Raw genomic sequence first — 26,611 nt, forward strand, 5'->3', positions numbered from 1 at the left:
TAGATATCAAGTTCTAAATTTTAAAAGAATGAATTCAAAGTGGAGAGATGTCTATAGAGCATATTAGTACTGACCCCATGATTACAGATCTGTTAACTAAAGGTCTTTCACCTAAAGTCCTTCATGAGTGCATTGCTAGTTGATTGTCGTATCATTTAAAGATATGTGTATTTAGTTGATCTCACTAAAGAATAAAATTGGACCAATTGAAAAGAGGCATGTTTAGATCACATTAAATTTAATTTTTATGCTCCACATTCATATTTGATCTATTTCATTTGGTTATATTAATATATATGAAAATTGATGGAATTAATTATGTTAAATCTAAAAAAAATTGTTTTGATCATATATTGATGGATTTTACTATATTACTATTCTTCTCAAGGGAAAGCATATTGGATTGGAAGATTTAAAACCCAAGGTTTTCCTCCTCTCATATATTATAATTCATTTTTGTATTAGTTTATTTATTTTTATTAGTGAATTTCACATCTTCAGTATATGGTTCTCTCTTTGGATTTATTTAAAATTTTATCTAATAAACTCTACAATCATATAATTGAAATCTCTTTTTATAATCATATGTGTTTATTATATTTCTACTTATATAATTGTCTATATGTTTTACTAATCAAAGAATATTTAATTTGAATATTCACATTATAAATAATTATAAGTGAACTTTTAATAAACCAAAAAGAGCCGATGGTTATCCCATGCCCCCCTTGATTGTTATATTTCTAATCCAAATTCAACCTAAATATTTTGAATCCCCCCAGTGTCAATCCAAATTAGACATAAATCTTCTAAAGACTGAACCACTCCAATGCTTCAGATAGGACCATCAAGCTTGACACCGCTCATATTGTAAGTCATATGATCATAATGACTATCAACCATCATTTAACATTCTCTTTGATGTGTAATCAATAAATTTTTATCCTCAATCATGAATCTTAAGGTAATTTTAAACAATAAATATACCAAATCCAAATTCATTGTCGTTCAATATCTCAATTTCATTAAGCTTAAAGTCAAACTAAATGTCTCAACAAGTCAAACTAACTGTCTCAATTTTATGCTACACATTTTGAGGCTTTGAAGCGTTGTACTCCAAATACAGAGTAATGAATGACATCTTATTGAAGGCTTCACAATAACTTATGGCCTTTGTAGCCACCAATCACTATTGACCACTAATCGCTGACAGTTGTCGATCTCCGTCGGTCATCCCCTGCTTGCTACCATTGGCAAACATTGCTTGATAACAATGTATCCCGAATACGATGTAATGTTGTATACAAAATGTGGTGCATCAAATTATGTTGTATTGATGTCCCAGTGATAACTTCTGGCTACTATAATTGCCAATTAACATTGAAAACTAATTGACAGCCGCCATCGATCACTGTCGGTCATCTTAGCTCGCTAATAGTGTATATAGAATACGAAGTAATAATGTATCATGAATATATTGTAACAAAGTATCCTCAATATGGTTTAATGATATGTCTTGAATACAATGTAACCATATATCCCAAACACAATGTAACGAATAACCAAGTACTAAGTCTTGACGATAAATTTGACCTATATAGTCGCCGATCATAATCGAACACCATCTACCAGCCACATTAAACGACCACTGCTTGTCGTCCTTGCCTGCTGTCATCAGCAAACTCTGCTTGCTAACGATGTATTCTGAATATGGTATAATAACGTATCACAAATACAGTGTAACGATGTATCCTGAATATGGTATATTAATGATGTATCATAAATACACTGTAACAAAGTATCTTGAATACATTAGACAAATAATGTCATGTAAATAATCTGATGATAACTCCAAGCAACCACTACTTAAAACCGTCAAACCATAAATACAACATTTGTTCTTAACACCAGTATTCTTCTCTACGTCTTATATCAGCAAGTGTTATCTTTAGTATAAAATAGTAAGACTAAGAGAAGGGTTGGAACCACCAACCAGTGCGGTACCAACTACGGTCTATGTGACCAACTACGCTCTATGTGGCTAACTGTTATTATAGTTTTCAGCTATGGTTTCTATGACCAACACACACTATTATAGCGACTGACTACAATCTTTATGACAAACTACTACTTTTCTAGCAAACAACAACAATTTTTGCAGCTCACTATTCTTATTATCATCAATAACTATATTTTTTTAGCCCACTTGCAATTATTAAATTTTAAACACTATTATGCATATGTAATTATCAACACTATAATTTCTTATTATTTAATTCAAGAGAATAATGGACCATTGTTTGCATTTACATAGTGGATTATCTTGAATGTGCTAAACCGTATAATTTTTTTTCTTTCATGGGTCTTTCCACGTAAAAAAAGAAACTTGTGGTTTGTTCCTGCTACTTTTTTATTATTTGTGTATGTACTAAATCTTTGTGTGATGCTAAGACGTTAAATTATCACTCTACCGCCATAATTTTTTTGGCAGACAACACTCTCATAAAACTTTATCATGAAAAAATATATAAAAAAAGAAAAAAACATGGTTTCGATCTTATTTATATTTTGTTGGCAATCGAGTTTGTAATGATATGGTAACTAGAAGTTATCCTGAGAGCATCGAATTTGTAATGATATGGTAACTAGAAGTTATCCTGAGAGGGTACAAACATTACAAAAAAACAAAATAATAGCCGTTAATATTGTGGCAATGAGACAGTGATCTCCTTAATACAACTGTACAAATTTGTCCTCCTCCGTTTAGACTAACAATATAGGACCAGCATCTGCCCCACATGTCAGATCAAACTGACCGAAATTTGTTATTTATAAATCAATCATTCGCATTCTCATTGCACCATTTTTTTTTAATTCACTCAAATATCAAAATTTATGATAAAATTTTAACGCACCATTTTTTTTTAATTCACTCAAATATCAAAATTTATGGTAAAATTTTAACGCTTATTTTTCTATTTTTATCAAATTCTCAATGATTTGATCATGCCAGTTTATTTTTTTATTTTTATCAAATTCTCAATGATTTGATCATGCCATATTGAAATACGTATATTCAAATACGTCGATTCAGCAGTTCAAAAATATCACCTAAATGATGAATTTATAAATATCAATATTTTGAATGATCTTCGTGTAATTATCCCTCATAAATATATATGCAACACCTAAATGTTTACATACATGTCACATTATTCATCAAAAATATGTATTTTACTTTTTTTAAAGTTAAAAAGTTGGGTATAAATGCAAAAAAAAATTGAGCTATTTTCAACCCTTTCAAATCTCTCCAAATAATGGCTTACTTAATAGATGTATAATGATTATCAACTTCATTTGAATTCATTACTTTTTAACTAACATTTAAACTTCGATATTAATTTATATAAAATATAAAATTTTAATGTCATCAAAATACAATTAATTTTAATTATTTTTTAAAATAAAATATATTTTTTATGTGCATATTATAATGTAATTAAGGCACTAAAATATTATATAAAAAAATATCGAAGTTTAGGTTTTAGATATTTAAATACAAAAAAAAAATCTCTAAATCGCCATTTTTTTTAAAAAAAGGGTGATCAATTAAAACACAATGGCAAACGTTGTGGGATGTATATGAAAAGATAAAGCACTAGTTTTGAAAAGAATAGATAATGGCATAATACATCATAACCTTTACAATCAGACATGCATAATTAGGAGTGCAAATCAGTCGAGCCCTGCTCGTGAGTTAGCTCAGACTCGACTTGATACGCGGCTCTAGAGCTCAGCACGATTAGCTAACAACCAAGCACAAAATGATAGCATTTTTGTCTTCAAAAATGCCAGCAGGATGAGTTACATTTCAGAGATATGAAATGTAAATAAAGATTTTCAGGTCAAAATCATCATCTTAAAAAGCCAGCATTTTTATCCCTGATAAAATGCATATTTCACTTGCCCAACTTAAAATGTTTCACACAACTGTTTCAGTGAGTCATAGGAAAAGCTCTGTTGAATTAAAAAATATATATATGTATATTGTACACTAATAATAAAAACATGAGACAGAAATAATTGCAATATTGTTTCTGCTAAACAATTGCAGAAGACCCCTTTTGAGTCAATACAACCTATCTATGAGGTCTCAAAGAGTAAAATATAATACACATTACTCTTTAAACTTAATAAAGACTAGTTGTTTGGGTCTAGATTGCTTGGGTGAGAGCAGTGCCTTCCGAATGACAATTAGTTCCATGGGCGGCCTCCACCAAAACCCCTACCTCTATCGCGGCCACCTGATGGATGCAAAAGATGTTCAATATGAGCGCAGTTTCGACGATTAAATATTTTGGGGCATTTACATGCATACCATAATTCTTATGTATTTACATATCTGACACTTAAAATTTGCTTTCTACATTTATACCTCCAAATCTTTAATATCACATAAAAAATACCACTATTTTAACATTTCAAAAGTGAAATGCAGCCTTTCATGCATAGATAAGGAGGCATACATGTAAAAATTGAAGTTTAGATGTTTGATTATGTAGATACATAGAAATTGAGGGGTATGTATGTAAATCTTCCTAAAAATTTCTGCGAAGAAGAAAAAAATATAAGGATTGAAATTTTCAAATGACTACTTTTAGGTCTATGATCAATAGATCGTTGGGATTTCAATCCAAACAGAGCAAGAACATGAAAAGATTCATAATAAAATGACTTCATTTAAGAGAAAAAAAAAATAGTAGGTTTATGATAAACTAAATTCATTTAGGTGAAAAGACACTGTAATCTGTAGAAACCTTATGTAGGTATCAGAGAACTGTGTGCTACTCAAGAGGAAAATGTGTTAAAATAAATAAATAAATAATGTTAAAATATTGCTTATAATCTGGCTTTATTTCATAGGAGAGCACTTTTTACTTAGAACAATGCTTCCCAGATGCCTAACATTTAATAATTACTCTACAAACTAATCTAACACCTGATGTTTGTTGTTACAAGTGGAGTAATGAAGCTAAGAAAAAAAGGGAATTTACATAAATACCCCCCAAATCCTATGAATTTATATATCTAACACCTAAATTTTGCTTTTGACATTTATACCACCCAAAGCTTTCAGATCAAAACAGAAATACCATCATTTTAACTTTTAAAAAGTGAAATACACCTTTCATGCATAAGGTGGTCTGTAAGTAAAAAATTAAATTTTTAGGTGTTAGATATGTAAATACATAAGAATTGAGTGGTATGTACGTAAATCTAACAAAAAATAGTACCTTTGTTGTTGAAATTTAGTCATTAATACCTGGGTTGCTAGCCATGAAGACTAATAGCTAAGTTGTCAGAAATATGGCAAGTTCTATCTTAGTTATTTGGAAGATTTACATACATACCACTAAATTGCTATGCACATACATATCTAACACCGAAACTTCAATTTTTACATACATGCCGCCACCAGACTTATCTATGAATGGTGTATTTAACTTTTTAAAATTTTAAAGAGTGACATTTTTGATGTGATATGAAAGATTTGAGTGATATAAATGTAAAAAGTAAAGTATTGGTGTTAGACATGTAAATAAATAGGAATTGGGTGGTTTGCATGCAAATATCGCTGTTTATTTTTACTTGCAAATGGCACAGACTATTTGTTCTTGCCTAAAAAAACGTGTCACGGCTATAAATTGGGAAAGGCACAAAAGCGTTGGGGAGGTTTACCTCCAGGCAGAGGTGGAGGGGCGCCTCGGCCCATGGAAGCAAGTTCAGGGCAGACCTTCTGTCCAGCCTCCTGGAGTATGTTAATGAGATCTTTTGCAAATCTGGCATTCGCTGCTGTGAAAAAAGTGTACGCTGTTCCTTTAGATCCAGCTCGCCCTGTTCGTCCTATACGATGAACATAATCCTCTAAAGATCCAGGAAAATCGTAATTTATTACATATTTCACATCCTTTACATCTGTCAACAAAATTTTAAAAAGAAAAAAAAATTAATAACAAAAGGCAAGCCATATCCTGTATTAGAGACATTAGGTATGCATAAATATAGAAAAAAGTAAGGGGCATTCACATGCATACCAGCCAATTCTTACATATCTAAAACCTATACATTGTTTTTTACATTAACATCACCAAAATCTTTTACAAATCACATCAAAAATACCATCATTTTAACTTAAGAAGTGAAATATAATTTTTCATGCATAAAAAAGGTGGTATGCATGTATGTAAAAGCTGAAGTTTAGATTTTAGGTGTAAATATATAGGAATCGAGTGCTATGTATGTAAATCTTACAAAAAAAAAATAAAACATAAAAAAGAAAAGTACCCAAACCACGAGCGGCAACATCAGTGGCCGTCATTATGGGACTTTTTCCAGCTTTAAACTCCGAGAGAACCCAATCCCTCTCAGCTTGACTCTTGTCTCCGTGGATTGAGAGAGCAGGCCAACCATCAGTCCGTAGCTGTCGCGTGATTTGGTCGCAACCCTTTTTGGTGTCGAGGAATATCAATATCCGGCTTCCGTCCATAATATCTTCCAGTAACTTGACTAATCTGTAAAAAATAAAAAATAAAAAATTGCGATGTAAGGAGGGGCAATTGTGGTATTTTGAAGGATGTCCTTAAAGGGTGTCCTACTTGTTATATTTCTGAGTCTCTGTTACAATCTCTACATGCTGGCGAATAGCATGATTAGCTTTCAAGTCAGCAGAACCAATAATCACCTGTTGATATCGAGCCGATTCTGTCAGATGTGATAGAGATGAACGAACCCACCTTTGAACTGCTTGGTCACAATTCTTACCTTGTAGGGATTGTAAAGGAACTGTTTAGCAAGTTGTTCGACTTCTTTGGGCCAAGTAGCACTCCAATAAAGAGTTTGACGGTCAGGTCGAATCTATAAAAAAAGAGAAAGTAGGATAAATTCAAAGAGAAAAAAGAAAAATTATAATTATGATTTTTTAACAATGTTTAATCCACCTTAAAGAATATATTGAGGGTGTTTGTCTGATGAAGAAGACATTTGATCGATTAATTGTACTTAAAGGCTAAATTAAATTAGTATTTATTATCAGTGCTGCTTAAGTCATCAATACAATTGGGTTGATGTTAAACAGTCCTGTGAAGGATTCCCTATCAAAAAATGAAACTTTTGCCTCGGCTTTTTGAATTAATGAATGAATGTGGACTGAAATTCATTTCCGCAAACCATAGCCATCAGATCCCCTTTCACGTATCCTTCTTCACCTCATTCTTGATCTCCTCCCCCACAATCCGACCATTCAACACTATTTATCTCCTTCCTTCCGCATTGTTATTTTGTACCATTTAGATATCAAAGACTTCCCCAACCAATCTCACCTCCGAGCATATCCCACTCGCAGGCCACTCATACCCTCCAGTGTGCTAAATCACAGGTCGTTCACCCAAAATCTGTCCAGAGATGGCAATTATCCATTACAAACAAGTTTTAATAATCTGATTGAACCCGAGGGTGTATAAGAAGGATTTGATTTTCGCATACTGGACAATGAATTACCCAAACCTATATATATTTTTAGATTAAGATAAAAATTAACAGTTATAACTTATGATAAAATCAACCATGCATTAGAATAAGGCAACAATAATATCTTTTACACTATCAGCATTATATGCATAACTCAGTCATCATAATTTTACATGTCAATCCTAATCATAACTCGCTCACAACTTCTGCAGATTTTTTGTTGCACTTGCATAAAATTCAACACAGCTCATCATCACTGTCCACTACATGGATAAGTTCAAGCTAATTCCAATCCTTCCCGGCCACCAAAAACTATTTCGCAACTTCTTCCACCTTTCCTTTAGATAGAAACTTGAGCTCAAATAATAACCATTCAGATAACCACTACAAAATTCATTGACATTTAGGCACTAGAATGACCCTGCTATACTATTTAGAGACCAAAGACTTAAGAAGGTCGTGTTTCAGGACAAAAGTAGCTTTTATTGACGCTCCAGTTACGTATAAGCCTTAATTGATACTTTTAGATTAAACTTATGTTGATTGGTAAATCTATTTTAAGCATTGGAGCAGCGCTCAGAAAAATCCATGTGCTTGTGAAGCTTAAATGAATTATCTCTACTTCATCAAGAGAGTCAGCTCGTGATAGAATATTAATTTATTAACATGAAAACAATTGCATAAATTAAAGTTCATAGTACTTGAAAGTTAAAGCTTCTGTGATTTTTATTTCTATTGTCATCATAATAATTCGATCAAACCATTCCATTTCAATTGAATTTCATGTTAGTTACTTTACCTTGTACATATAGCATATAAATTTTATCTCATTACATATAAATAGTACATATCATCTTGATCATAGGACTTACAAACTCTGTTTTAAAAGGCGTTTATGGGGGCACACCCCAGGGTGAGGCATAAGCCTATTCGCCCCAAGCACATGAGGGGGGCGTCACGGGGCGTACGCCCGGGAGAGCCCAAAGCACAATTTGCGCCTCATGGGGCATACGCCCCATCTATTAATCAAATAAAAAGAAAGAAAAAAACCCTAATTCTTTAGACTTAATCCATGTCGATCCAAGGTCTCCCCACACAGTCGATCTCCCGCACCCTCTGCTTCCTCCCTCTCATGCAGACACAGAAGAACTAGCCACCATTTGCTTGGTCCCTCCCACAACAGACAATCGTGTTGTCTGCTTCATCACGCATAAAGGAGCGTCTGCTTGGCCTGCTTCGTCTGCCTCAACGTGCACGCAAACGATCCCGCCGCACCCGCGCTCTCCCGCGGGCTCAACCCGATTCATTTGATTAGAGGTTTATACTGTTTCATAATTTTTATTATTTTACACAGCAGCTATAGTGAATTCACTGTAGCTACAATAATTTCGCTGTAGCTACAGTAACCGCAGATCTTTTTCAAGTTTGCAATTTGCTAGAGTCGGATTTTAATTTTTTTTTTTATGCACAAATAGTTTATTTTTTTCTCTTAATATTTATACTTCTTATTTTTTTTTTATACCGTGAGAATTACACCTGACGCCTTGGGGCTTACGTCACGCCCCATAACAGCTAAAATACCCCACCCAATGCCCACGCCTTTTAAAACATTGCTTATAAAAGCCAAAAGAACTTAGATCTAGTAGACTAAATAAATGTGCATTCAACAAAATAATAACTAAATTTGTAGAACTAAACATTGAATTTAGTGTTTAAGATAGGAAAAATATCTAGTAAGAAAGCATCATATACGTTTTCTTAACAAATATGTTATACATAATCATACTAGTATAAATGATGCGGAAAATTATCAAAAACATCATTACAGGCATAGTCATTAAGTCAAGTTTATGTGCACCTAGGAGATTATACAACAACAACAAAGCCTTAATCCCACTACGTGGGGCGGCTACATAAATCTTTTTTCTCCATTGCGTTCTATTTAGTGTCATATTTTCATTTAGTTCTAGTAAATTAAGATTATTTTTAATACAATAAGTCCAAGTCTTCCTAGGTCTACCTCTGTCTTTCTTAACACAAGTCGAATCTAAAACATTTACTCTTCTAATCGGATCAACAGATGGACAGATGGTCGACGTTTAATGGTTTAATGTGACCAAATTATCTAAGACGACTTTCTCTAATTTTGTTTGTCGCATGAGCTACACCAACCCTATCACGAATATATTCATTTCTCATTTTGTCTCTAAGTGTAAAGCCACCCATCCACCTAATCATTCTCATCTCGGCAACACTTTAACTTATTATTATGCTTCCCTTTTAAAGGCCAACAGTCAGCGCCATAGACCATTGCAGGTCTCACCACCGTCTTATAAAATTTTCCTTTCAGTCTAAGCGGTACTTTTCTATCACACAAAAGGCCCGAAGCATTCCTCTACTTCAACCAATCAACTTGAATTCTACTATTAACATCCACATCTATATCACCATCGCTTTGAACAACGGACCCAAGATATCTAAATCGTTCACACCTTTTAATAATTTGATCGCCCAAAGTCACACTTCTGTCACTAGAGATTATGAAGTGTGTTATTTAGGCTTTTTTTTTTCTTGTGACTTATAAATACATGTGTTTTGCAATTATGCGTAATGTCACGTCATTATCATGCTAATCATGTGTTGTACTAGTATCTTGAGTTGAGAGCATGTTGTAGTGGAAACCAAGCCCAATCCATTCTCTGACATTAGCCATCAATTGAGCAATGTGGGACACATTTTGACCTTCTTAGCTCATGGGAATATATACATCATCATTTTACAATAACAACTCATCTTTCACCTCACTGACACACTCACGATACTTAGCTGCCACTCCCCTCACTCTTCCATCATTGTTTTATGACAAACCTTGCAGTTTTCCCCTCCATTAAGCATTTGATTATAAAACTAGCTTGAAATTCTGTAAAATATTCTTCAAACTCTGCAAATCATTATTTCGTCCCTATTTCAAGCATGGCTTTGGAGTTCCCTTGTCATTAACATAAATGCTGCACTTGTACCATATATGGAGCTAACTTTTGTTATATAAAATTTAGCCTTGGCATTACAAACTACTTGCTTAAGAGATTTTAAGCAATTTTACCATGGCAAAGAAGTATTTAAAGTAAATGGATTCGATAAATCCAAAAATGATTACCCAGATTGCTAAACTTATCAAATCTATGAATCCTTGACTTTTGAGTCCCCAACCCCAGCATGAATTTTCACATGTGAAATGGATTCCTCTTTACATCTTTAAAATGTGATTTACTCTTTTCTCAGAGATTTTCGTTAAAGAGTTCCATTTAGGTGGAGCATCCAGTCATATTAATCATAACGAGAAAATTGGCATGATTGAAGATTGGCTCTTTTTGCCAAGCCTCGAGAAGGATGGAACGTGAATTGTTACAAAATGATGCAACCATCATGTACACTCCTTTGCACATTTCTCGTTGAGCCTTAAAGGATCTTAGTACAGATTTCAATCACATATTTTTCTGCAAAGCTCAAAAATGTGACTCCACCATATTAGTCAATGATTGATTCTCCAATATGGCGCAATTTATTCCGTTTTAAAAGAACTCTAAATGCATCACAAATTGCTTCTTTCCTTTAGGTTGTACAGCTTCATAGTTTACCCAAAATCATTACCTCGGATCGAGATATTCAGTTTATGAGTTACTGTTAAAATACCTTTCGAAGATACAAACTTAACGCCTATTTTCCATAATTTATCACCCACGCGCAAATGGTCAAAGGTTATGAATAGAAGTTTAGGTAATCTACTTAGATGCCTAGTCATTTACCATAAATCCAACTGTGATTTAGTTCTCCCCACTATTGAATTTGTTGAAAATAGCTCCATTAATAACTCAACTCGCATAAGCCACCCTTTTCACATCAGGATAGTATAGGAGTCAAGAAAATCAATTGACCTAAATGAACTAATGGTTGCCCAAAGGTTTAGTGATTTTGCATGTGTTACCATGAACTTAATGATGAATTTTGAAGTGCATTTAAAAATAATTAAAATAATAGAATGAATGCTAATTCACACGAAAAACATATTGTTTTCAATGAGGGCATGATATTTGTAAATGTTATGTAAAGAGATTTTCCACAATCATTCTTAAAATGTTAAAGTCCTAGAAAATCTAGTACTCATGAAATTATGAAGAAAATTAATGAAAATGTAAGCATAGTAGAACTTCGTAAGGAAGTTGGAATTTTTGTAGTATTCAATATGAACTTACCATGAAATTGTGGCTAAGCAACAAACACGCTTGTTCTCATTACTATCAATTATGACATACAAGTTCATACCAGTGCATCCACTCCATAAATGTCACCATTGCTACTACCACCAAACCTTCATCTAAAGTAAAATTGGCCTTGATCAGATCTTCGATGACCATATCATTCAAATTCAGACTTGTCAATTTGATGATCCTTGTCTACTAGTAAGGTATCACCCATGACATAATTCAAGAGTTAACACTAGATGAGTCTAAAGTTGTTATAAGGTTGTTCGGATCTTCATTCGTCTAAGTATTCTACAAAGCTAGTGATTATTAACGCAGAGCATCATCAAACATCCTTAGAGACATAATCATTAAGTCTAGTTCATGTGTGCATAAGAAATTGCAAGATGCATTTTATTTCTTGATATGTTTTAAATTTCTTTTGACATTTATTCATATGTTCTATTGAGTAATGTGAACTTTGTTGCGGTACTATCAAGTTAGTCGAGTGTTCACTTATGTCTTGAATCATTTGTATGCTATGATGGAGAAAACCAAACTCTCCCACATTTAGCCACCAATGGACTAATGTGACCACCTTCTGACCACCACCCCACTCATTCATTTCCACATCACCACTTGACCATTAAAATTTATCCTTCACCTCTCTCTCTCTCTCTGTGGCTTGGATGCCCCTTCCTCTCTCCTCACTCTTTGTTTTATGATAACTCCTTGAATTACATCTCTCCATTTAGCCTTTAACCATTGACACAAACCAAAACCTTCGAAATTCTGTAAAAGACTCTTCAAACTCCACAAATCTTTATTTATTTTCCATTTCCAAGCAGCCTTTGGGTTCCCTTGTCATTGCTATACATACCCCTCTAGTATCATGAATGGAGCTATCTCTTGTTGAATGAAACTTGAGAAATTCTCAAGCACTTCTGAGTATGTTCTTTGTGTGGTTTTCACCCAATAGAGCTTCTTATGTGTGCAAACCCATGGTCCTTGGAGAAGACCATCCATGGAAGGAGGAAGATCTAAATGACAAAAGACTACATATATGCCTACATTAAATATCCCCACTTCACTTTTGCAAATATTAAAATTCATTAAGGTTAGAATGCTCTAGACTAGTCATTATAGTTCTTAGCTAGTTGAATTCTTCAGCTACTAAGTGAATATGTTAATGAGATATTTATCTTAGCTTTAGTAACGAATCCCAAGACAATTTAGTGAAGTAATTGAGATCAGCTCTAGGCAAAATGCACTAGCTAATGTGGCATTCTTCATAAATCAATAAATAATTATAACTCCTTGTATGATGATTAATATATTGAAACTTATATTGAAGTCTCTCTCACATTACCAATAAGTAGGAAGACCCAGACGTATTTATAATCCACCTTATAATAATGCTATTGAGAACATTTCTATATATCCCAATCTTGTCAAAGTAACAGTTGTCTTAATATCACTTTAGGTCTTTCTTGAATATTGACTTCCAATAGATACACAAAATATGATAGGTTTCTTAAATCCCCTCACAAAATAAACTGATCACATTATGTAAAATGCCATAAGCTCCTTTTTATGAAAATCTAAATAAAGATTTGAAATTATAAGATGATTTTAGAATTGAACCTCAAATTGAATATGAACTTAAATCTAAAATTGAACCTGAATTTGCACTTAGATTTTCTGCCAAAAAGTACTAGATTCCAAACTGAGCTTAATCACCTCATACTTGCTGAAGATGGTCTATCCTTCTTGTTCTCCAACACTTCAAAAAACTACGTGTTTTCTAGTCTACAAGATAACAAGTACATTCTGTATTTGATTCTATGTTATCAATCATATCAAATGAAAGGACGAATCATATGGATAATGTGGAATTAGAACGGCATATTTATAAATTTTATATTGATGAATTCTTTCATGAAATTTTACGCCATTAGATGTTTTTAACACCAAGGGCAGATGGATCATATTACCAAATAATTACTCACTTTGCTCTATTTTATTCCAAGAAAAAAATTTGCCTTCCTAAAATACCTTTTTTTTTTAACAATTTGCCTTCCTAAATTTTTCATTAAATTATCCATTATACATTGCAAAGAAAAACTTATAGCTATCACTCTATTACCAAATAATTACTCATGCATCTATTTTTGATATTATTGTATTAATTCTAGTTCATTCATGTAAGTTATTTGAAAACATTGCAAAATTACATGTCAAACATGATGACGATTTTATAGCTAGGGCATATCTTCACTGTAAATTCTGGATAAAAATAAAAAATTGTATTTTAGTTTATATTTATCATGTATATTTTTTAAATTCAGTCTGCAATAGATTACCTAACATAAACTTTAATTTGTAATATCGTATTTTATATTAAGGTCAATAAACATTGCAAAGAAAAACTTATAGCTATCACTCTATTACCAAATAATTACTCATGCATCTATTTTTGATATTATTGTATTAATTCTAGTTCATTCATGTAAGTTATTTGAAAACATTGCAAAATTACATGTCAAACATGATGACGATTTTATAGCTAGGGCTTATCTTCACTGTAAATTCTGGATAAAAATAAAAAATTGTATTTTAGTTTATATTTATCATGTATATTTTTTAAATTCCTGCTCACAAAGCCAATTTGTCCTTCCACCACTTATAGCATCAGATCCATATTCCCCACCAGATGATTTTTGTGTGACTCAAGATGAGTCTAACATAACTATATCAACGACCATCAAGAGGAGTATATTAAACAAAATGGTCTAAGTTAGAGTTCCTCATATTTTAGATGAGTTAACACCATTTGTCAGACAGGATTACAGCTAATTAGTCATGTTCCTGCTTTATTAGATATTTGTTTTACAGGAAGATGCTGTGTTTCTTAACATTATTTGTAATTTGGTAATTGTGACAACTTAATTTGTTATTGAGCTTTGCAGTAGAATTTTCATAATTAATGTATAAATGTTAAATGAAATATAAATTTCTCAAGCGATAGTAAGCAACTCATCTTTCTCCTATCTTCTTCCCCTGCTTCTCAATCTCCCCTTTCTCCCCTCTCAAGCACTCCTTTCAACAGCCAATCATCTGTTCTACTTCATTCTACCGTGCCTTTCTGTATCATGTTGTTCATAATTACGACAAAGAATAAATGAGAACTCTTTATGAGCATCTTAAGAACAGCATGCTTGATTACATTTATCATTAATAGCCAAATCCAAAATATTTAGAGCCCCCTTTATAAATATCCTCATTTTTCACACTTTTTTTGGTCGAGTGTCAACTTAGAGTTTAACTTATTCTTCCCAAAGTATTTCGAACAACTTCTACCCATATTACGTTAATTCTATCAATTTTCTTAATAAACAGTAATTTTATTCATTTAATGGATGCATTTTCTACCATTTACCATATATATTCATATTCAAAACAACCAGATTTAATTTCAACTATATTATCTTAAATAAGTCACTATAATCATTCTTCCAATATAATCATTCTAAAATGTATCCCTCCTAGCTTAGCCACATAAATACCATAGCATGTTCACTTCTGTCACGCCAAATTAGCTATCAAAACATTTTATCAACAGTAGGACCCTTACAAATTGACTAGCCAATTGCAATTTCAAAAAATTATCTCTGAATCTCCATTATATCTTCTTATAGAAATGATAATCTTGAGGCACTTCTATGTTCAGCCACTCCCCCTTAACTTCAGAAAAATAAAATAATGTCTTTATTCTTCTATATAATTGATCTGTCACTTAACATATTGGTTCTACTATATCTTTCGCATAATACTGTTTGATGATTCTTAATATCAATAACCAAAATAGTATACAATGTACTAAATTATTGTTATACTAATTTTAATCCCTATGTAACATAATTATTTTCATCATTATTCTAACTTTTTATTTATTTAAGCAAATTACTAATTACAAAGAATTATGACATCCACAAAAAAACAAACACAAAGGCGCCACCATTTTAAATATCATTTGCAAGCACCTCAACAATCAATATTAAAATATATAATTTGAATGTTAAATTTTGATATAATCATATTATAATTGAAATTTTAGGAGTCGCTTCACAACTACTTTAATGCATCATTATACTTATTTAATAATTTCAGCATGCATTTGACACATCTTTCTTCCTTAATACACACTACAATAAATAATATTTAAGCCACTCGATCATCTGTCCTCTCAATTTAAATAAAATTTATATGAAAACCCTTTCATGACCCTACATAAAACTTCATTAATATTCTTAACACGAGATACTTTCATAGTTGATCTTCCTATGATAAGATCAAACCATTTATCGAGTGGCGAAAAAAAAAAAAGGTAGGTCATAGTTAAATTATTTTCTCATTATTTTCTCCCATAACTTCATCATATGACTTCTAAGTTTCATTCCAATATAATTAGCACGATATTGAGTGTCTATTTTATTCATAAATATTCATACCAAATGCTTCTCAAATATTTTGGCATCCTTATGGCCTTCTAAATTGGATTAGAAAAATTTCTAACCTACAATTATGATACCTGCTATAACACTCAAAATCTCAAAAAGTATCTCTCCCAATCCAAGGTTTTACCTTCAAGCATATTCATAAAACTAACTCCACATTAAATTTTTTAATCAATCTATAACAAATCTCTTTACTTTGTTGATTATGCACCTATAAAAATAATTTATTGTACAAAACTCACACTTAGCATTTTAAACTTCCTTTATGGCTTTATCTTCAACTAAGATCTTATTATCTACACCATTAATACATATAACTTGAATTTTTTTTTATATTATCACTTATCAGAGCTACGTTATGCATATGTTTTTTTTTCTTCCACAGCAACAATCATATTATATAAATCATAAAAAATTATCATTTTGCTCTACTCAATGCCTTTTTTCCCAAGATTTCTGAAGTTCTATAATCATTACAAGCCACGATTATTTAAATTTTGTCACTCCATAAAAGCTAATTTATTTCCTTTTTTTTTGCCACCTAACTATATCACAAAGTCTATTTGTTATTACGTGATAAATTTCTAGAATCCCTAAATTCTCTATAAAAAATAAATAAAACTAACATCCTATCCCACATCAAATTTGGCTAACCTAAAAATTTCAATCTACCTCTCTTAGCAACCATTCTCACGTTAATAATTTATCATATTTCATAATCTACTGTCTTATAATAGACAATTATTTCTTTTAATCATTTTATTTATTCTCCTAAAATATAAATCCATAACTATTCTAGAATGAGCAGTCCAACTATCGCCTGAAATCACCTATACATTTTTGCAAAAATATTTTCCTTTCCTTCTTATTACAAAGATGCCTATTACTGATTGGTTAACTCCACATTTGAAAGTAAATAAGTGCTCTTCTTGTTGTTTAATGGATTTTTGTTATTGCAAGAACAAATATTGGTACGAAACCAAATATAACTTCTCCATTACAATTTTAATTCACACAGCCACTATGAATCACATCATAGCCTATCCTATAACCTATAAGTCCATTTAAGTCATGCACAATATCCCTTTTTTTTCATGAAAGGATTGTTTGGATCCTAGTATTTAAGGTGTTAAACTATGTAATTCAAATATTGTGTAAATTAAATATAGTATATTTAGAATGCTATAGTTGCAAAATTGGTATTAAAATAAATTCAAAAAAAAAATTTTTGTTAGGTAGCTAATTGACTATAACGTGAATCTAGTTTTCTTTTTATAGAAATATATTATTTTGAATATATATATATATATATATGAACAATTTTTCTAAATGAATCTACAGCATAGCAATAATGAAAAGTTCAGTGATGATGGCAGACTCAAGGATGATGTTGACAAAGATGACAGTAGTGGGGACATAGTCAGCGACAATACGAAGATAATAGCTTCATTGGATGTGATAAAAACAACGATGATAGCCAAGAGGGCACGGTGAACAAATTCGAGTGGCCGGTAGATCCAAATATGGCTTCGAGAAAGATGAGATCACATGGGCAATTTAAAAGTCAGCCAACTTGGAAAAATTTCAAATTCATATACAAAAAGACCTTTGGAGATATCATAAATTCTATACAAAAATACTTTTTTTATTGTTTTACCTCATAAAAAATGCCTAAAAACTTGAAAAACAATGTATTTATATTAATTTACACTCTTAAAACGAACAAAACCTAAGTACATGGTATAATTGCCTTCTAAAATTATCTTCTAATCCAACATAAGGAGTACAAGCACCAATCATATTTATCATATCATTATCAATAATTATCATAACCAATAGATAACTCTATTCAACGTAACAACTTTATCTTTAAACTCTATAATAATTAATATCAAAATTTCATTCTATTGTTAACCTCTTAAATGTACATAGATTTTTTTCCCTTTTTCCATTTAGTTGCTTGCAAATATATAATATTTATTCTTTTTTATAGTGTTCAGAATTCACTTAGTCTTCCATTCAAAATTTTCAAATTTCATGTAATAAATCTAATTTGAGATTCAAATCTAATAAATCCATATAATTTATCACAGTAGGATTAAGTAGATATCACTTACAAGTTACATCCTAGTCAATCAATACCAACTTTTCACCATAAATATGCTATACGTTACAATGCACCATTTAACGGTGATGTCCTAACAAACCGTTACTGACATCTCAAAACAATCACGTTCGAACAATGAGCTTTGCTTATTGTGGAATGCCTTAGCACAAGCAAAGCTCAAATTTGAATTCCTTTCATAAGTTTTGGCAAAAATTTTACCATTGATTGTCAGCCTAAAATCAGCCCTCTAACTTTCTCAGCCAAGTTTGCAACTAGTAATTCTACTTTGAAAATCAATCTGCTTTATTAGATCTTAGAAAATGCCATACAGAAGTCCCGACTAAATCCATTGAAAGAAGCAGTAAGAGACTCTCTTCATTTTCAACTCCAATGCATAACCTGAATTCCCCCCGGTTAAAGTACTACGGCCAGCTCCTTCCCACAAAACCATAATGCACGTAATCAAAAGTTTTCTTCTATTATTCAATCAAGTAGCTTGTTTTTGGGGCATTTACATACATACCACACGATTCTTATATATTTACATATCTAACACCTAAACTTTAATATTTGCATGCATACCTCTCAAATCTTTTAACATCACATAAAAAGCACCTTTAGTACTAACTTTTTAAAAGTCAAATGCACCTTTTTATGCATAGGTTTATAGGATCAAGGTGTCATAAATGTAAGCATCAAACTTAAGGTACTGGATATGTAAATTCAAAAGAATTGTGGTATGTATGTAAATTTTCCCCTTTTTTGTAAAATGCAGATGCAGTATGATGCCATCATTCTCAACTAAGCAAAGTAACGCCCTACATGCTTTTTTGTAAATGCCATTTCTCATTCATGGAAAGCGTTATAGGATGTTTAAACTCAAGTAAAATTACACATCAATATTGTCTTCAGCAACCTCGCACAACTCCCTTACAAATTAACGACAAAATAAATCATATCTTATTTGGTAGCTGGCACGCCTTCAGAATCAACATGATTATATCAGATTATCAATATTTATTTCCAATTTTCACAGTCATGTCTTGTTTTACTTGATTATCTGAACGATGTTGACCAAAAGCACTCCAAACCAACCCATTACAGTACCCTAAGAGATGATTTAACAAAAGCATAGCAAATGTGATTCAATGAACTATAAATGCTTACTTATTTCAATCATTCAAGGATTAATGCACATACATGGCTGCACAACCTAACATGAATTTTTTAGGTTTAAGAAACAATAACTTATGAAATATGTGGTGCGTTGGGAAACGTTCATGTTAGATAAAGCAGATGTGATTTGAAGCTCCTACTGTTGGAAAAATGCAAAATACTCGTGTTGCACCAATGTTTTTATAATGTGAATGCAAATAGATCAAATGAATGAGTGTAAGTTTAAATTTGGGTCATTGTTTACAAAAATTTTTAAGGCTATGACGCAAATTATTAGACTGATCTCAATGATTTTTTTGTTAATTGAATTCAATTAGACATAATCTACTCCAGAGAAATAATCATTCTCATGCTATATCATTCCAATCAGGTAGCTGCTTTTCTATTGGGCCATTCACAGACATATAACACAATTCCTATGGATTTACATATCCATCACCTGAACTTCAATTTTTACATTTAAAATACCACCATTTTAGCTTTTAAAAAGTTTAGATATGTAAATACTTAAGAATTGAGTGGTATGTATGTAAATCTTTTTTTGTAATTTGCAAACCTTTCTGTCAGTTGGACCTACAGAACTTCTGGTTACACTGGGTATATAGAGAGTTGAATTTGTTGATTTCGTCATCAAATTTAGTGAATGATAAATCAAATCATCTGATCATAATTTCGGCATCTAATGAGAACCAATTTGGAGGAATCAAGATACGAAGTCCAAAAAATATATGCATGAATTTACATGCATAACATCCAATCATTACAGCCAAACATTGATATTTACTAAAGTGTAATCTTATTTCCTCCCTCCCTCATAATTACTAGCAAAAAAACCAGAGAAAAAAAGTATTGCTTGTTTCACTCCCCTATAGCAAACACCACAAAGAATAAACATAAATTACATTGATGCCATAGCAATTCTAACATTCCTCCCCAAGCCACACCAAATAATTTGATAGACTAAGGGTGCGCTTGGGGGAGCTTATCTCCGCGGGCGGAGATTTCAAAACTAAGAACCAAGATTTGGTTTAGGTGTTGGATCGGCGTCCCGAAAACGCGGGACGAAATTTCTTAATAGATGAGGCCGTGGGATCGACCCTGCGGCCCATGTCGAGCAGATTTTTACTCTTGCGCCCTTCTTCTCTCATCTCCTCCGATCTCTCTTGCCTCGATCGATCGCTCTTGCCGCGCAGGAAGGGATGATGCGAGAGAGAAGAGAGGAGGGATTGTTGAGAAGAGAACATGGTGGAGCATGTGGGGACCGACGAGATGGATAGGGAGGGAGGAGACGCGAAAGATGGAGAGGGTTGGGCTGGAGAAGAAGCGGAGGACAGCGACCTTGTCTGCGCGGTGGAGGGCGGGAACGATAGCTGAACGACGATGATGGATTCAGGCGGGGAGGATATTAGCAGTGTCGTGAGGAGGAGGACAATTTTGAAGAAAATGGAGGAGAGGAGGCAGGATGAACGCTCTGACGGCCAAAATTTAAACTCCACCTGCAATCGGATCACAGAGGAGTGGTTGAATTCAAAACGGATGAGGATTCCAGAGGATGATGGGGTTGTTGAATGCTTAGTAGGATTTTTTAATATATATTGTTGAATGCTTAATTGAACATTTCTTAATATATATTTATGTTAGTTATTTGTGGGTTGAAATGGTGGGCAACTTTTCCAGAAATACTTGTGTTATGTTTTATCTATTTCTGTGCTCATACAGTTCTGTTGCAAACAACTTCACTGAACAGGGAAAAAATGTTCATTTATCCAGCAACAACTGTCAATAAATTATTTTGCATAAGCTCCCCCAAACAATAGGCCAGCTTATCCTGATAATCTGCAGATTATCAGATTGTCAGGATAATTTGCTTATCAGCAAATTAAATATAATCTGCAGCTACCCCAAATAGACCCTAAACTGAATAATGAGGCTAGCCATAAGACTTTTCTTTGCCCTCCTATAGCAGAAAGAAACTTATAAGGATGAAATTGGCCAAGATTGTGTTTTACTATCATCCATTACTTCAGCGAGTCAAGATGACGCGGCAGCCAGGCTCAATTATGCTTCAATTTTTCTCAACTTCGGAAAAGCTTCTGAAACCCTAAAGATTATAATTTCCCAGTTGTCATCCTTCTTTATCTCAAAGCAAATAGATGAGAAAGTTAATAGTTCCAAGGGATATTTTCTCCCCATCAAGTACTCTGAACAGATAATTCATCAAAATTTTTCCAAAGCGTCTTTGTAATCCTGCATGATGGAAAGTAAAATATCAATCATCCAAAGCTCCCACAACAGCATCAACCCCCTCAATTCTCTACTTTTATTAAAGGAATTAAAACTGTCACCAACCGTTTTACCATCTACACCTCTTGATGAAGAAAACATGCTGTTTATAAATCCCCTACTGACAAAACAGATGAGCATATAATGAAAAATTAAGCCCCTGGTTCTTCTTCACTTCTTGTTGAGTTTTTACCAAATTTCATGGTGGACTAGGCATTCCATCTAGCCAAAAAGGGTATTCAGTTTCCAAATCTGAAGAAGTGCTCTAATAGCTCTCCACGTTTAATTGCACAGAAAGTGAGACATTTATTGAAAATAATTAATACTGAAAAAGAAAATGATTGAATCGCCAATTTAACAATCATCTATCTTCAATCTCCTAAATTTCGAAATTAATTTGAACAGTCTAGCAACACTTGCCAGTTTAAAATATCTAAACAAGCATTACAGAGCGTATTCTCATCTTGAAGATTGAGAAGAATAAGAAGTTCAAAGCTTATTTCACAAAACAGGACTACTCTAGTATATGATCAAAATTTAGATCAAGGCATCATTGAGTTCATGTGAGGAAAGTTGCAAATACACACACACACACAAGATGAGCTTGATTGTTGTAGTGAAAGAAAATCATATATGCATAAACTTAACTTAATTGAACTCTTCAGTAGGTCAGTTCAAATTCCAAAGTTCAGCACAATCAACCAAACAAGAACTTTTATAAAGCATAAAAAATACAAAATTTCAAAAATACCAAAAAAGGGCAAGACTGTTATAAATTATCCTATTTTCTATCATATGAAATTAACATAAAAACATAGCATATCAGAAGTACAAAACGAAATTTCAACAATGTATTATATACCTGAGAGACAATCTTCCTGATCTGCGGCTCAAATCCCATATCCAGCATACGATCCGCCTCATCCAGTACAAGGTATGTCACCCTCCTTAAGTTAGTATGATGTGATTCTAACATATCAATCAACCGGCCTGGTGTGGCAATAACTATTTCAACACCTAAAAAAAAAAGATTCATCGGTAACTATGCTTTTCTAAAGTTTAATCAATTTGGGCGAGCGTATGTAATGCAATGTGAGACACCTGCAACTAAGGGTGCCATGAAATCATATCAAGCCTATCCTGAAATAAAACAAAATTTTCAAACATAACATCAAATCCTGGTTATTTACAAAAAAACGGGCTGCTTCATTTGTCAAATTCCATCCAAATATTGACATTCATATCAAAAATCCAACTTTTTTTTTCGTTTTCCTTTCTTTTCTTATGTTACAGGGTTGATTTCAGTTGCATGTTCATGAATCTCCCTATAACTAAAATTTCAATAAATGTTTCACTTGAGCACAAGGCTTCAACATATTGAAAAGCTTAAATTTGGTAACTAATGAATCAAAGCATTAGAAATTTGGGGCACTGACACACATACCACCCAATGCTTATGTATTAACATATCTAACAACTAAACTTTGATTTTTATATTTATACCACCCAAATCTTTTATATATCACATAAGAAATACCACCATTTTAACACCACCATTTTAACTTTTACTTTTAAAAAGTGAGATACACGTTTTCATTCATAGGGAAGGTGGCATGTATGCAAGAATTGAATAATAGGTGTTAGATATGTAAATACATAAGAATTAAGTGCTATGTATGTAAATCTTCCTTGAAACTTTTGTAGCTAACCTTTTTGGAGATCTCGAACCTGAGGACCCTTTGGAACACCACCATATATGCACGTATTTTTTATCTTCGATGATGACCCAAATTTAGTTGCCTCTTGTTGTATCTGAACAGCAAGTTCACGTGTCGGAGCCAAGACCAAAACAATAGGACCATCACCAAGTGCTGTAATAAAAATACATAGATTCAATGAAATTTCATAACCAATAAAATCAAGGGCATATACATGCATAGCACACAATTCTTATGCATTTACATATCTCACGCCTAAACTTTCATATTTACACACATAGCACCCAAATCTTTAATATCAAATAAAAAAACAGCATTTTTACCACGTTTTGTTCATATGTATATTTAAAGCACCAAATTTTTATGTATGTTAATATGAAAGTTAGATGAAAGATACGTAAATACATAAGAACTATGTGCTAGCAATGTAAATTTTCCTAAAATCAAACCAGAACATGATAAAAAAAAATGCTCGACATTCTCAACCTAAAATTGGCTGAGCATTCACATGAATAATGGCAGGCAATAGATAAGCCAATGTCTTTCCCGATCCTGTTTCAGCAATACCGATAAGATCACGACCCTTCATGGCCATTGGCCACCCTTGAGCTTGAATGGGAGTGGGTTCAACAAACCCAGCTTTAGTGATTTCTTGCATAACATAATCTGAAAAGAAAAAAATATGACAGTGGAATAGCCAAACTGTAAGTTACCAAGAGGATTATTGAATAAATGAAAGAACGGCATAAAAATCATGGGCGTTAGTTGATTTGCATTCCTTGATTGTGTTCATTTCAAGGATCATGCTCACTAAAAACGTTTCTGTAGTTAAGAAATTCGTAAGTACCAGGAAAGCCAATGTCTCGGAAATCCCTAACGGGCCTCGGAACATCCCGTCCCTCCACCGTGATCTCTCTCTTACGACGATACTCCCCGACCTCAACCTCGCTCATCGAAGCCACCGAAGAAGACTCTTTATAGAAGTTCTTCTCGAACGGCACCAACCCATCCAAATCCACCACTCTTTCAGTCTCCTTCACGCTAGAGGATTTATAACTCCTGCTCTGGCTCGAAAGGCCCCCATCACTGTAACCCACATCGCTGAAAAATGGGAAGAAATGAGAATAAGAACGCAATCTTGAAGAGTTCCGGAAGGCAGTCAACAACAGGTGGTTAGGGTTACCTTCTCCTGTCGCGGTAGGAGGTCGGGTCGCCGGAGCGGCCGTCGTAGCGGCTCATAACGGTGGCAACTTCGCCGGCCTGAGAGAGGGAAGAAGAAGCCGCCGAGAGCCCGCCGCCGTTAATGGAGTAATGTAGAGAAAGGTATAGGCTGCTGGAAAATAGGAGGACTGAAAGCCGGGGAGGAGCCGCTCGATATTACGCCGACGATTCGATCTGATTGAAATCGATCAGTGAAATTGTAGCCGTTTGATGGAGCCGGTCCGACTGCCGGGACCTGTGGTGCGGTTCAAACCTAGGGCTTTATATCATTTTGATTATATTTAACTTGTTTTAAAGCCTTAAATAAAAAAAATTATATACATTGTTTGTATAATAATATTTTATATATATTTATATCTATCATATGAAATTTTTATGATAGTCCGTGTGATCATATGATTCAACATTTTTTATTATATGAAATACGGGTGCAAACAAGCCGAACTTGAACAAGCCTCATATTAAACTTCTGTTGGAGCTCCTCTCAAATTTAGTTTATTTATTTTATAAGATTAGAAAATATTTTTAATTATTTATTATTATTAAATTAAAAAATATCTATTTTTATTGAACCTAATCGGGAATATAGAAAAAGTTTATTTTCTCCTTATATTAAAGTGTTTATTTTTTATTTTCATAAGGTGTTTCTTAAAGCAATGTCCCCTCTCCATTGTTGGAAAAATTATTAGGTACATTAACTATATGCAGAAATGCGTCCGGTGAATCAATCAAAATATTTCCCCTGCTAAAAGCGTATGTCAGTGGACCCCAATTTTAAATTTTAAAAAAAAAATTCTCATTAGACGACACCACTATCCGCACAGAATAATGGCTCCCATCGACGGCTCCATTTTTGTTAGGAAATTTACATGCATACCATCAATCCTCTCTATTTACATTACAGATGTGGGATTTTTAGCTTCTACGGGATTTTTAGTTTTTTTTAGGAGCATTTACATACAAATCAGTCAAATCCTACTTATTTACATGTATGATACTCATTAACGAATGAAGGGCAGTAGGTTCATACATGCCGTCAAATCCTATTTTACATATCCAACAGCTACTTAAATTTTTTATAATTATACTATCCAAATAATTAAAAAAAATGCATAAAAAAAATATAAAAAGTAAATAAATAAAGATTCTTATTTAATTATTTAGAGTCAAAAGGAGTTGGACACGAATGAAAAAGCATGTGTTCATTTTCGGCTCGTTTATAAATAGAGCGCAAAAAATATTATTCATGTTTGACTCGCTTGCTTAACAAACGAATCCAACACGAATTATTTAAGAAGCCGAACATGAGTTGTTTGTGAATTACGAGCTTTTTTACGGCCCTCTCGAATGGTGCAAGTTCTAATCCTAACACCTACATCTATTTTTTAATTAATTTAAATTAATTAATTTCAAAGGAGCCAAACACGAGTAAATCCATAGCTCAGTTAGGCTTGAGCCGTGTATATAGATTGTGTCTCATCATAATCATTTGTGTACATCAAAAATATGCAAACATGAATCACAACATTGTCTCACAAACAACAAAAGAAATCGAGCAGGCTCACACGACCAACTGTCAATGGCCTGAAACTGTATGTTCAACCAATTAGTTTCTCTTATCGCAAAGGCAGAGCGCCTCTCATAGATAAAGAAGAATTACTCCTTAGAAACCTGGCGGACCAGGTCCGTGCATATAGATTTATCGCCTCTCAATTCACATCAAATTGTAAAAGGAGAACAAATTATTTCAACCATAAGGTGATTGGCGCACGCTCACGACAATTTTGGATTCTAGACAGATAACTACTCGATCAAGTGATT

At 32.9% G+C, this 26,611-nt stretch overlaps 1 protein-coding gene across 1 annotated transcript; it reads right to left on the reverse strand.

Moving 5' to 3' along the window:
* Positions 1 to 3,989: 3,989 nt before the first annotated feature.
* LOC110027818 (DEAD-box ATP-dependent RNA helicase 20-like) lies at positions 3,990 to 24,849 on the reverse strand (the record flags this gene model as incomplete). Its single annotated transcript, XM_020729413.1, is given in 10 exon segments — positions 3,990 to 4,304; positions 5,740 to 5,976; positions 6,346 to 6,572; positions 6,657 to 6,742; positions 6,823 to 6,915; positions 22,714 to 22,868; positions 23,561 to 23,722; positions 24,056 to 24,235; positions 24,417 to 24,670; positions 24,753 to 24,849. Coding segments are annotated over 10 exon segments (1,500 nt in total). The 3' UTR covers positions 3,990 to 4,254.
* Positions 24,850 to 26,611: the final 1,762 nt, after the last annotated feature.

Source organism: Phalaenopsis equestris, unplaced genomic scaffold, assembly GCF_001263595.1.
Source record: "Phalaenopsis equestris unplaced genomic scaffold, ASM126359v1 Scaffold000450, whole genome shotgun sequence".
Taxonomy (NCBI): domain Eukaryota; kingdom Viridiplantae; phylum Streptophyta; class Magnoliopsida; order Asparagales; family Orchidaceae; genus Phalaenopsis; species Phalaenopsis equestris.